The following is a 12578-nucleotide window of genomic DNA, read 5'->3' as shown; positions in this document are numbered from 1 at the left end:
GGGAGGGGGGGAGGGGAGGAGGGGAGGGGGGGAGGGCAGGGGAGGGGCAGCTCCCACTCTGGTGCCGGGTGCCCAGTCCTTCACGGCTTCTGAAGGTGACGGTGGCCTCGTGACCTTGGTCTGCTGGCTCACATTCCGACCCCCGTGTCCAAGAGCAGAGCTGGACACGGCCAGGGCTTTAGTGTGGGGGTCCCAAGTCCCCTGCATGTGCCCGTGGTGGCTCCCCCCGTCCCCGCCCCGCCCCCGGCAGTCAGGGTGCAGTTCTGACTCCGGCAGGCCCTGGGATTCCGGGCCTCGGCAGAGTCTGGCCGCCCACCCTCCACCTCCTGGTGCGGCACCGCCCTCACCCCAGCTGAACCGTCACAGAACCCGGAGCTGGGTTTCCTGCCACAACCTTGGCTTTCAGTGAGAAGCAGTGTGGGACACCCCGCTTTGAATGTTCTCAAGATCGCCAGTGGGGACGTCGTCCTGCACACCTCAGTGACCGCTACGGGCAAACCCACGTGACCCGCTCGCCCCTTTGCAAACATCGGCCGAGGGACGGGGTCTCCTCAGACACAGAGTATGTCTTGCAGGGGAGACAGAAAACACATCGTGACACCCTGCCTGCAGTCAGCCCGGACTCAGTTTACCCCGACGTACAGGACCGCTTTGGGCCAAGACTTAACCACTTCACCTTCGTGGTCCTGAGCATCGGTTCTATTTTACCGCTCCTAGCGTGTAAGGGTCTTTATCATCCACGCAAACGGTTTCCGGAAGTAGGAAGGATGTAAATTAAAGGTAAACAAAGCGGCTGGGGAGTTTCCCAGGGATGCCGAGGCCACAGAACACAAAAGTCACACCCAAGATGTGGGGTCCACGAGTTCCTGTTTTCAGGTTTCCCAAAGAAGCCCCATTTCAGGTGCCGATCACGCGTCTCGAACATTCGCCTCACGGCTGCTCTCCCCGAAACCCCTCAACGTCACGTGTCGGGGCACGTTCGGTCTCTCGCTTGCGGCACGGCCCCGCGGAGCCCCTCGGGGGGCCGCCAGGTCCCCCTACACCCGAGTGAGCCCCCTTTCCCAAAGCCGCCCCACCCGGGGTGGCGGGGCGGGCGGTCACGTCTCGCCGTGTGCTGCCGGCAGGGTCTGTAGGACGGGGGCAGCCGCGAGAGGCCCCCCAGAAAAGGACAGGAAAGCCGGACCGACCCCAGGGGCCCCAGCACAACGGCGTGCGAGCACTCACCATGGCCCTGATGTTGTGATGAGTGCTCAGGACGCCCTTGGGCCTCCCTGTGGTCCCGCTGGTGTAGATGATCATGGCGCCTCGGTCTCTCCAGTTCTGCTCCGGCACCCGCCACTCGCCGGGCGCCTCGGCCGCCGCACCGTAGACCGTGGGCGGGAGGGGCAGCAGCGGGACCCCCAGCCTCCCGACCACCGGGCCCAGCAGCTCCACGTACTCCCGGCCGGCGAGGACCACGGCGCTCCGGGAGTCCCGGATGACATACTCCAGCTCGGCCTGCGGGTGCTTCCTGTAGAGGGGGACAGCGACGCCCCCGCTCATCCACGAGGCCCACTGCGCGACCACGTAGGAGACGTCGTTGGAGCACATGAAGGAGACCCTCTCCTCCTGGAGGTCCCCGCCGGCACACCCGAGGAGCCGGCACAGCTCCCGGGACAGGCGGAGGCTGTGGTGGTAGAGGTCCTTGTACGTGTGGCGGCCGTGCTGGTCAACGAGGGCAATCCGGTCCCCGAAGGCCAGGGCCCGGCCGAACACGGGGGCACTCCTGTCCGAGCAGGCCACCGTGGCCGTGTGCAGGGGGCTGCCTCGTCTGCATCTCACGGGAGCCGGCCGCCGGGAGGCCGCAGCACAGAGCAGGCGCCGGAGGGACATCACGGGTGGGGGGCAGCACCGCACCCACAAACGTCCAAGTGGATTTACCTGGGGCGGGGCCGGGAGAGAGAGGGCGCCACAGGTTACCGCCGCCAGAGCGGGAGTGGAATTGCCCAGATGGCGTCGGCCGGCCCCCGGGCACCAGCTGACATCCCGAACCGAACGCCACCGCGACACGGCTCCTTCGGGACCCGCTGCCCAGGGCCCCGGCCTCGTACTTGCTCGTTAAAGGACCTCAAAAATGCAGTTTCTAAAACAACTAACCTAGGCAAAAACCAAGGAAAAGCAAGTTCAAGGCCCTTCAAGTAAATTCCGAATAACTTACTGCCTGGAGAATTACTAGCTACGAGGAGGGAGCACCGAGGGCCGCTGAGCACCTGTTCTCTGTGCCCCCCGCGGGCGCAGCCTGGAGGCCGGGGCACCCGGAACCCACACACAGGCCGCGCTTCGGCTCCGCACACACCCCTCCCTGGAGCGCGGTCCGGAACGCGGCGGCCTGCAGAGGCCCAGACAAAGCGAGTCTGCGGGTCTCAGGTGCGTCAGTCTGGGTTTAAGCCGAAGGGGACTCTTCCCTCTCCGTCAGAATCAGGACCCCGGGGCCAGGAGAAGAAAGAGCCCTCCGGGAGGGGCTGTGGCCGGCTGACTTCCCCCTGCACTTGTGCTGAGCGCCCAGAGAGGGGACCCTCCTGCAGCAGGCCGCTGGCTCGGCTCTGGGCCACCACCTCCTGGGGACAGCCAGGGGCGTCAGCACTTCGCAGGAGAGGGCGCAGGCTTTCAAGACTGCTTCCGCTGGACCGCAGTTTAGAGCTGAAGTTCAGCTCAATTCCAGGGGTCAGGAGCCCACCTGCTACCTGGAGCCTCTGCCACCAGCACGACCGGAAGACTCCAGCAGCGACCGTTCGCTCTGGGTCGAAATCCCCAATTTCGCAGCTCCTTCAGCTCTCACTGCTCCTCACTGTGCCCCCCTCCCTGGGCGCAGCCCGCGGCCTCTGCCCCTTCTGGGCTCTGGGTCGCCGGCAGTGAAAATGCACCTCCCGCACTAGGATGTGTTTGCGCCCCGTAACCCCCCTCGGCTGCGGCCGGGCTGCTCAGTGGGCAAGGAAACCACCTCGGACTTACTTCACACAAAGAAACTTCCAAGGTGCCCAGCCCCCAAGTCAGAGACAGAGCCCAGCCCAGCCCATGCGCCCCCCCATCCCGGAAGAGCCTCCCGCCCCCAGGCTGAGCCTCCCATCCCAGCCAAGCCCACCAGAGCCCACAGCCGGTCAGGAGGCATGAGCCCAACCAATGACCGCACACCGCCCGGTCCCTGGAGGGTGGGGTGGGGGAGGACAGGCACAGGGACCCCAGAGGGCACCTCTGCATGTGCCACAGGCTGACGGGATGCCTGCCGTCCAACAACACTGTAACAGAAGCTGTACATCTTGCCCCCTTCCCAGCAGGCCCAGCAAAACGGAGACCAGGAGGGGCCCGGGCGCCCCCACCGCCTCCCCCATGCTCTGTCTCCCACTCTCTCCCCCCACTCCCCCTGCTCAGCAAGTTCTCCCCCTGACAAACCCTGGCTTTACTCTTTCATTCACATTCATTCCCCTGCCACAGGGGAAGACTAATGTGTTATTGTTTGTTACACGAAGGAAACGGTTTTGTTCTCTGTTCTTAATTTAAAAACAAATTATACACAACACTTTACAATTACCCAACAAAACAAACAGGCTGCGGGAGTGTGAACTGTGCTTTGTGCGAGCCCCTGAGCCCCTCGGCAAGCAAGCGGTGCGCCGTGTGCAGTGTGGGGGCCCCGTGCAGTGTGGCAGGCCGAGGCTTTCTCCTGCGGCCCGGGGGCTCCGCAGGGCGGCTCTGGGCAGCCTGGCGGGGGGCCTGCTCCAGCAGCCACCAGGGGGGACCCCGCCCGCACTGCAGGCCTTTCGGGACCCCCTCGGCTCCCGCTGCTGGCGGAGGCCCCGGGCGAGTCCGCCTTAACAGTCCACAGCCTCCATCCGCCTAAGGGTCGGTTCTCAAACATACCGGACCCCACGCTATTTCCAGATGAAAGAGGCAGTCGTTCAAAGCCCCCGTGTCCTATGACTTCTCCGGGTCCTTGTCCTGCCGTCTTCCCGTGGGTCAGAGGCGGATCCGTGGCTGGGTGTGCACGTCTGCTACTATGAAGAAATCCGACAACTGGTAAGGAGAGAGCTGGGCTCAATCAGAGAAAACAGTAAATGTGAAAAACATTTCAGAGACGCCAGTTTCGGAGAGAAAGTAAGCTCGTGAAGAACAAAGCAGGGTAGCTTTGACAGGTTTCCTTTCCTCACTTCTAGCAAATTCTTCTCTATTAGCCGTAGTGGCCAGAGGGAAAAGAAAAGAGTCTGCAAACAGAAAGCCTGCTACCAGGCATTTCTGGGCCACACGGAGGCCGGCTCTTCTGCGGGAGAGCACAGGACAGGTGCTCAGGGCGCTAGCTGGGGTTGCTAAGGAACGGAGCACCCCAGCAGCCGCCAACAGCTGCCTCTTCCACCTCTGTCCCCAGGAGGCACCAGAGGGGGTGTCAGGCGTGGGGCCGTGACTGCAGCCACAGAAATCCACGCCACTTTCCGTTCATCCACATCTGCTCCCACGTCTCCCCTCCAGGCCCTCAAAGAACACACACCTCCTGCCTCCCTGTCACTGGGAGATGGGGGTATGCTGCCTGCGTGTCCCGGGGTCCCAGGAGCTGTGCCACACCAGGGGCAGACGGCACTGAGAAGCTGGAGTCTGAGCCCTTGGACCCCGTGCCCTGGGGTCAGTCCTGAGAACCGGAAAGCAGCGCTGAGCCCACCCTCCCTCCCTCGCCGGGGCCTCGGCTGGCCCCGTAAACAGGGCTGGGGACGGACGGGGCAATGGCCCCAAGAGGCAGACATCTGACTTCCACCCAACAGGCTTCACCAGCCACAAGCCAGGCTGCCCCAGGGCATCGACTCACCCACCCAAAAGGATACTTCACAGTCAGCTCAAGATGAGCCCAAAAAGCCCCAGAGAACACAAGCCCCGTGTTCCCACAGTGGTATTTTTAAAGCATAGCCTCAGAAAATACTCGAGACGTGCACCACGACGCACAAACGGGACGTTCGCTGCAATGTTATTTACGATACGGAAAACTGGGACTCAACCAGAGGGTCCAGAAGAGGTTTAAGGAGATGAGGGTGAGCACGGGGTGCTGGGGCCCCAGCCCAGCTGTGGAGGGCGCGTGCTGACCGCCAGGAAGCGTCCTGCAATGCCACTGAGGGAGAAAATGGTTGCAGCTGAGAAGCCTTGAAGGCAGACACCAGGTGATCGGGGAATTGTGGGAATCAGGTGATTCTTGGCTCCCCTCAGTGCTTCCCAGTTTTCTCCAATTTTTCTGAAATGAGCACGTACAACTTTTACAGTCCAGTGTTTGAAAAGCCTAATAAATGTCATTTAGTTTCTAAAAGTGGAGATGGTCCAACTGCAGCATTATTTTCTTCTACACAAAAGAGACAAAAATATTAAACCATTTGTTTTGGATGGTGGGTCTGCAGGGTGTCTGTAGCTCTCCATAGCTCTTTAATTTCTCAAAATGATAGAAGCAAATAAAAAGGAGACAACAGCGTTTTTCCTTCAGTTAAAACTGCTGGTTCGTAAGAGGCTTGTCCAGACGTGAAAACATCGGTGCCGATGAAGCAGCTCCTGCGGCGGCCGCGTGGACGGTGACACACTAGGCATCTCCCGCTACCAGTCTGAGCGTCTGGCGGCCGGCGAGACCAGGACAGATGCCGTGAGCGGAGGGCTCCCGGAAGCACGGCCTCAGGCCAGAATCGCCGCAGCTAAGGCAAATGTCCGGGGAAGGAGACACGGGGCGCACGTACTGGGCTCCCAGGGGGTAGTTCGTGGAGCAGATTCTGAGACGTGGCCCTCCCAGGGCTCACCAGGGGGCCTCACAGCAAAAATTACTTTTCATTTGGGGAAATACTGCCAGAGTCCCCTCCAGAGAGGATGCGCCAATTTATTCTGGCACCAGACCTTCAAGACGGCTTTTAAGTCGCCCACGTAAGTGACCCTGAAATGACTCGTCATGAACTCTTGTAGACAGGGCTAGTCTTCGAGATCAGGGGATCAGGGCCCCGACGGGAACAGGCAAAAACATACCTCTATCCAGGGCAGATGACTGTGTGTCATCCTCCTGGACACCTTTGGGTCCAGAAGGACCAACAGACCCTTCAGGAAGACAGCCCCACCTTCCAGCCACAGGGCCTCCACCACCCCCAGTGGCTCAGCTTCGACTGCCACTGCCACTAAGTAAACGCAGTCAGGCCACGGGTTCTCCCTGTCTCAACGACCCAGCTCCACGAAACTGCTCTTGGGTCACCAGCCAGCCCCAGATGGCCACAGGCACCGGGCTGCGATGTGGCAGGATCCCGGCCAAAGACCAGAGGAACCTGCCTTTTGGTTTTCTTCTCCCAGGACACGCTGCTTTCAGGTTCCTCCAGCGGTGACAAGCCCAGCCCGAGACCCCACAGAGGCCGCTGGTTATGCTCACCACCCAGACTCTCCCACCGAACCGAAGCCCGCGGGGCATCAGGAAGGTGGTGGGGTCACACCCATGGCTCAGAGCACAGGCTCCAGAGTCAGCACAGGCCTGCCCCGGGGCCTCTGCTCCTCCCCCCTGGTTTCTGCACCTGCCTAAGCCTTCACTTCCCTTTGGTTACAAGGCCTGCGTGCAGCCTGTGCAGGAAGGACCCAGGGGCCCCGCAGCAGGAATCACTTCCTGAGTGATACTTGCATTCAAACGAGGGTGGCTGCTTTCTAAATGAGTAAGAGCGCACGTGACGGCCCCCAGAACCCGAAAGTCTGTATTTCTAAGTAACAGGCATCACGGTGCGTCCAGGACCACTACCGTCAAATCAAAAAACCCAAAGGGGGAAAGTCACGCTCGAACCCGGATCCGTATCAGGAAGTAAAATACTGTTTCAAAAGTGCCGCCTGGAGGCGTGACACGGGCCCAGGCCGCGTTCCACCCGGCTGATTCGGTCCGCCCTTTGGGCACGGCCCCGCACCTCGCGGCGGCCGGCCGCCGCAGCCACCACCCGAGGCGCCAAGACGCTCAATGGCAGCAGCGCGGCCCTGGTGCCCCCGCAGACACCTGCCCCCTGGGGGCGGCGACGCAGCCATTCCCCGGCGTGACGGGCGCTCCCACCGCTGACTTCTCGTCCCTCCCCGGCTGGCGCCCCACTCATCGCCTCTCAGAGCCCGGCTGCTCAGCCGGGCCGCCCCGCACCCTGGGCGCCCGCCGCACGCAGCCGGCAGCGAGGACGACGCGCAGGGGGCGCGGGCACCTCAGGCCCGGCGGAGACGGGAATGATTTACTTTACACGCGGCGACCCGGCGACCCCGGCCCGGAGGCCGAGCACGGACAGCGGGCGCCCGGGCGCCCGGCCCCCTCCCCCCAGCCTCGGCACGGCCGCCGGCGCTCGGCCCAGGCGCCCCCGCGGCGCGCGGCCGAGGAGGCGGGGCCGGGACGCGGAGGCCTGCGCGCGGGGACGCCTGCGGGGCCGGGGACGGCGGGCTCTACCTCGGCCCGCGCGGCGCTCGCTCCTCCTCCTCCGGCTCGCGCTCCTCCTCCGCCTCCCCTCGGGCCGGAACCGGAACCGCGGCTGCGCGCGCACCTCGCGTCCGGCGCCGGAGCGCGTCCACCCCCACCCTCCCGGCGCGTGCGGCGCCGCGGCGGCGGGTTCCGGGCGCGAACGTTCCCGGCGCCGACAGCGGGAGGCGCCCGCCGGGAGGGTGTTCGCCGTAACCTCGGTCGGTGGACTAGCCACCCGGCCGCTGGGCTCCCGACTGGACCAGAGCGTCTCAAAACTGTAGCTACCGGCGGGGCGTGACGGGGCTCGGCTGCGCCACCGCTGCGGGTGTTTGAACTCGGGGCGAGAGTCCGTTCGTTTGGCTGAAACGTGTGATTTTTTTTTCTAAAGTAAAAAACCAACGCACGCAAGCTGTGCGGTCCAGCGGTGTGTGGGCGCAGGTCGTCCTGGATCGCGCACGGCCCTCACTGCGGTCGGTCCTCCCGGGAGGACGGCGCTGGACCTGGGGGCGCGGGGGACATGGGGACACGGGACACACGGGTGGCGCTGGAGCAGGGGTGGCGCGTGGGTGACACGGGGCGCGGGACCTGGGAGTGCAGGAGGCACGGGGACACACTGGTGGCGCGGGACCTGGAGCAGGGTGACAGGGGTGGCGCGTGGGTGGCCCAGGGGCAGGGGCCCAAACCTTCCCGGCTGTGGTGCAGAAGAGAGGAGCCCCGTTCTCTGTCAGGAACATTGCGGACACTCAAGGGAGCTCCTGGAGAAGGAGAATGCCATGGCCCAAGGGAAGAGGGGCTGGGGATCCCCCCGAGACAGAAAAAAAAAAAAAAAGACTAGGAGGTGGAAAACCCGAGAGGAAAGATAAGGAAATGGGCCCATCCAGAAGGTCCTATATGAAAAACAGTAGTTTTGGGGAGGGAGAGCAGAGAAGGCAGAAATCATCAAAGAAATTCATGACAACGAGCACCTTCTGGGTGGAGGGCCACAGAGTGCCTGGTACAGTGAGTGCACGCAGACTTGGGTCCCTGGTCGCAGATCCCAGCTGCCTGACGTCTCACTTGTGTGTTCCAGAGGGTCGAACACCTGACATGGCCCACCTGAACTGGGTCTTTCCTGTTAATGGGCTGAGTGTTTATGTCCCCCTAAAATGCATATGTTGAAACTAACACCCAATGGGATGGTACCAGGAGGTGACCCTTGGGAGGTGCTTAGGCCACGAGTGGCTTCCTGCCTTTACAACAGAGGTCCCAGGGAGCTCCCTCGCCCTTCGCCACGCAAGGACGCAGCCAGACGGTCATCTGTGAACCGGGAAGCGGGTCCTCGTCAGACACTGAGTCGGCCGACACCTTGGTCCGCAGCTTCCAGCCTCCAGGGCTGTGGTTTCTGAGCCCCCATCTGTGGTTCCCCGTTTCAGCTGCGGGAGGGCTGTCTTAACACTTCCCCTGCCGCCTGCCCAGCTCACCGCTGTTCCGGGACCTCGGTCATGTAGACTCCTCCTTCCTTTGCACCTCACGTCCAGTCCTGGTCACTTCTCCTTCAGAGTCCCTCAGGAGCCAGCCCCTTCCCACCAGCCACCGTGCAGCCACCCCAGGGGCCCTGGGAAACCCTCATCTCACATCCAGATTACTGATCTAGCCTCCTCCTGGTCTCCCCGCTCGCACTGCCCCCACCCCCCTACCAGCTGCCGGTTTCCAGTGCAGCAGCCAAGTGGCCCAGTGAGAACCTGAGTCAGATCCCAGCTTCCCCCCTGGTCCCATTCCCACTGCTGCAGAGACCTGCACCTGACAGGTGGGAGTGGTCATTCCCTGCCCCCCCCCCCCCCCCCCACGATGCAACTGATGGAATTTCTTTTAAAAAAGCGCCCAACATTTATTTGTTTTTGAGAGACAGAGACAGGGAACAAGCAGGGGAGGAGCAGAGAGAGGGAGACAGAATCCGAAGCAGGCTCCGGGCTCCGAGCTGTCAGCCCAGCGGAGCTGTGGATGCGGAGCTCCAACCCACGAACCATGAGATCATGACCTGAGCCGAGGTCGGATGTTCAACCAACTGAGCCACCCAGGCGCCCCTAAACTGATGGAATTTCTGTGTTTGCTCCTTTGAGAGGAGATTCGAACAATCGAGGCAGGGTTTGGGCACAGAAAACCGATCAAGAGAAAGGGTGGTGATCCACGCAGGGAAAACGGGCAGACGTACAGCCACGACAGAGAAATCGTGTTCTAGAAGGCCGTTCCCTAAAGCGCTTACAGGCTTACATTTACACCGTGAGCAGTAGCTGCACACATTGATGTTGACCTAACCAAGTCCATGGCCGCCTCTCAGGGAGGGACGGGTGTGGTGGGAGAGATGAGCACTGGGCGTCCACAGCAGGAGCAGTGACAGGGAGCACCACGGAGGCTCTGTAGGCATGCGGAGGTAATCAGCGTTGCCTCTGGTGGGCGGGAAGGGGACGGTGGTCTCTCAAACTGTGTAACTGATAAACAGACTGTAAAATGATTTTTATTTATTTGCAAAATAATTTCTAAAGGGGGAGGGGGCAAGGAAGCCCTTCGTGTAAACTTCACGGGTCCTCTGAGCCCTCAGCAGCCCCTGCCCAGCACTGCCACTGTGGCTGTGTTCTTGCCTCTGGCCCCTAAACACACCGAGGGCCCCCTAGGGAGGGCTTTCCACCAAGCACAGAGGGGAAGGGGTCACTGTCTACACATAAATCCTTCTCACCACGGCTCCACCCTCCCCTGAGTGGCACAGGACCCTAAGTGCGTCGGCGGCCTCCCCTTGGCCTGGCAGTTCGCGGGACAGACGGGTGGGTGTCTGTGCAGGTGCCCGTGCCCCCCAGGCCTGCTCTAGGCGCAGAGAGGAAGACAGAGCCCCTCGCCCTCCTGTAACTTACACGCTCGCAGGGGAAGCGGAGAGAGCGGTGAATAAACAGACACACCAAGTAATGTGCCGTGTGACATGCGGACTGAGCGGTTGTGTCCCCCCACAATTCACATGTTGAAGCTCTGCCCCTTATGTTAAGAAGTGGGGCCTTTGCAAGGCAATTAGGACAGATGAGTGTGTGAGGTGGAGCCCACGATGAGGAGAGCCGGGAGAGCTTGCCTCCTCTCTGCCCTCCGCCGAGCGAGGACACAAGCAGGTGACAGGTACCCGCCAGGCAGCCGGTTGTCACCAGGCACTGGACGAGCCGGCACTCTCGTCCTAGGCGTTGGGCTATAGGTGACGTTTTGTTAGAGCCGCCGGGCTGGCTGAGGCGGACGGCCCGTGCCCTGAAGAATCGAGCCAGGCAAGGTGGCCGGAAGGCTTTCAGACACGGAGGCCCCAGGGCCCCTGCCAGTGGGTGCCCTGAGCCGCGATGGAGGGCAGTAGGGCCCAAGAGCTGTGTGACTGGCAAAGGGCTGCGTTGTGCCCGTTCTGCAGGTGAGGAAACTGAGGCTCAGAGAAGTCATCGTGTGTCCTTGCTCCTGCCAAGTGACGGAGCTGGGATCTCGAGCTCAGAACCCACGTCCCGCCCCCTCTGCCCCACGCCTCCCTCCTCCCCACGGCTGTGAAGCTGAATGAACAGCCCGACACGTGTCCCCTTTGCTTAAGATCAGACTCCACCCCACATAACAACAACTGCCATAAAGAATGAGTCATCTGCACAAGCTATGTCCCCAGAGATGTTCACGGCCGTGCTACTCGCGACAGCCACAAGCCAGGATACAACTCATTAGGGGGCCAGGATAACGAGACGCTGTGTCTCCAATGAAAGGAGAAGGGTGAAGCTGTACAGAAACCTAGAATTACTGATAATGATCTACGGTTGAATAAAGATAGCACGAACATACTTTCTTAAATCCTAACGTAAAAATAGAACCCAAGGCGCCTTGGGGACTCGGTTGGGTGTCCAACTTCAGCTCAGGTCACGATCTCACAGTTCATGAGTTCGAGCCCCGCGTCGGGCTCTGTGCTGACAGCTTGGAGCCTGGAGCCTTCTTCCGATTCTCTGTCTCCCTCTCCCTCTGCCCCTCCCCCGCTTGTACTCTGTCTCTCTCTTTAAAAAAGTAAACATTAAAATTTAAATTAGAGCCCCAAATCGCACGTGCGGTAGGATTCCCCACTATGTGTGTGGGCAAAGCAGGCAGGACAGCGTGAGGAGTGGAGGCATCCGTCTTCCGAAGGCAGGAGCTCCTGCAGTCGCCCTCAGCGATGCCCGGTGAGCCCACGCATGCACCTTCGAACTGGTGGGGAGCTGGCCCCACACGTAAAACAGCTGAGGGTCCCAGAGCCGGCAGGCCCGTGTCCGGGGGGAGGGGAGCCCCTCACCCCCCAGAGGGAGGTCCCACCTATTGTGGACCTGGCTGCACGTGGATCTGACCCCGGGAGGAGGGGTGCCCTCGGGAAGGAGCCTCGGGTGGGCAGGGCCTCCACGCCAGGCTGTTCGCCTGCTCCTGCTTCCGATAGGGAGCCCCCGAGAACGTGAGGGGGTGTGGTTGGTGTCTGAGGCCTCTCGTCCCCGCTCAGTCCCCCTGCTAGGAGGCCACATGGCAGGACACTCACAGCTGCCCCTGGACACTAGGCACTGTCACTGTTCATCAGCGGCTCGGGCAGCAGCCCCTCCACACAGGCCCCAGAGCAGGTGCTCAGGGGGCGGACGTCAGGTCACGAGCTAACACACCGTGAGCCCTGTGGACAGGCCCGCGAGCGAGGCACCGAGGCCTCCCGTCTGCGGCCGCGGGAACAGCCACCCTGGAGGTGGTTCCTCCAGCCCCGTTCGGGCCTCCAGATGAGCCGGCGGCCCCTGCTGACCTTCGGGGCCACCGGCCGGGGAGGCCCCGAGCCAGGCCGCCCGGCTGAGATGCGCCCACACGCCTGACCCCAGAGGCCGTGAGAGATAACAAACGCGTGGGATTTTAAGCCACGGAGTTCTGGGGTGATTTGAATACAACTGCTTCCGTCACCTGTAGCTGTGTGACCTTGGGCAAATTAACCTCTCTGGGTCCGTTTCTACCTGCGATAAGAATGCCCACTTCCAAGGGATGCTGTAAAAATTAAGTGTTGTGCTCCACGTAAAGCTCTTAGCACTGTGCCTGCAGCACAGCAAGTGTGCGGTTCCGTTACCCTCATCCTTACGAACCCTCGATAGAAGCATCTGCG

General features: G+C 61.9%; 1 protein-coding gene across 2 annotated transcripts in view; it reads right to left on the bottom strand.

The window, feature by feature from the left end:
• Positions 1-7483, bottom strand: part of ACSF3 (acyl-CoA synthetase family member 3) — a 49890-nt gene extending 42407 nt beyond the window's left edge. The window contains exons 1-2 of one of the 2 annotated variants that reach the window (XM_049622801.1): positions 7436-7483; positions 1225-1920 (exon numbers count right to left, since the gene is read on the bottom strand). In XM_049622801.1, the coding sequence (XP_049478758.1) occupies positions 1225-1872 (648 nt within the window). In that variant the 5' untranslated portion in view covers positions 1873-1920; positions 7436-7483. Of the gene's footprint in view, positions 1-1224; positions 1948-7435 lie in introns of those variants that run through there. The other variant, XM_049622802.1, reaches the window with a different exon arrangement.
• Between the last annotated feature and the right edge of the window lie 5095 nt (positions 7484-12578).

Source organism: Panthera uncia (assembly GCF_023721935.1).
Source record: "Panthera uncia isolate 11264 chromosome E2 unlocalized genomic scaffold, Puncia_PCG_1.0 HiC_scaffold_20, whole genome shotgun sequence".
NCBI lineage: Eukaryota > Metazoa > Chordata > Mammalia > Carnivora > Felidae > Panthera > Panthera uncia.
The sequence above is the reverse complement of the archived record's forward strand: the minus strand, read 5'-3'. Positions and strand labels throughout refer to the sequence as shown.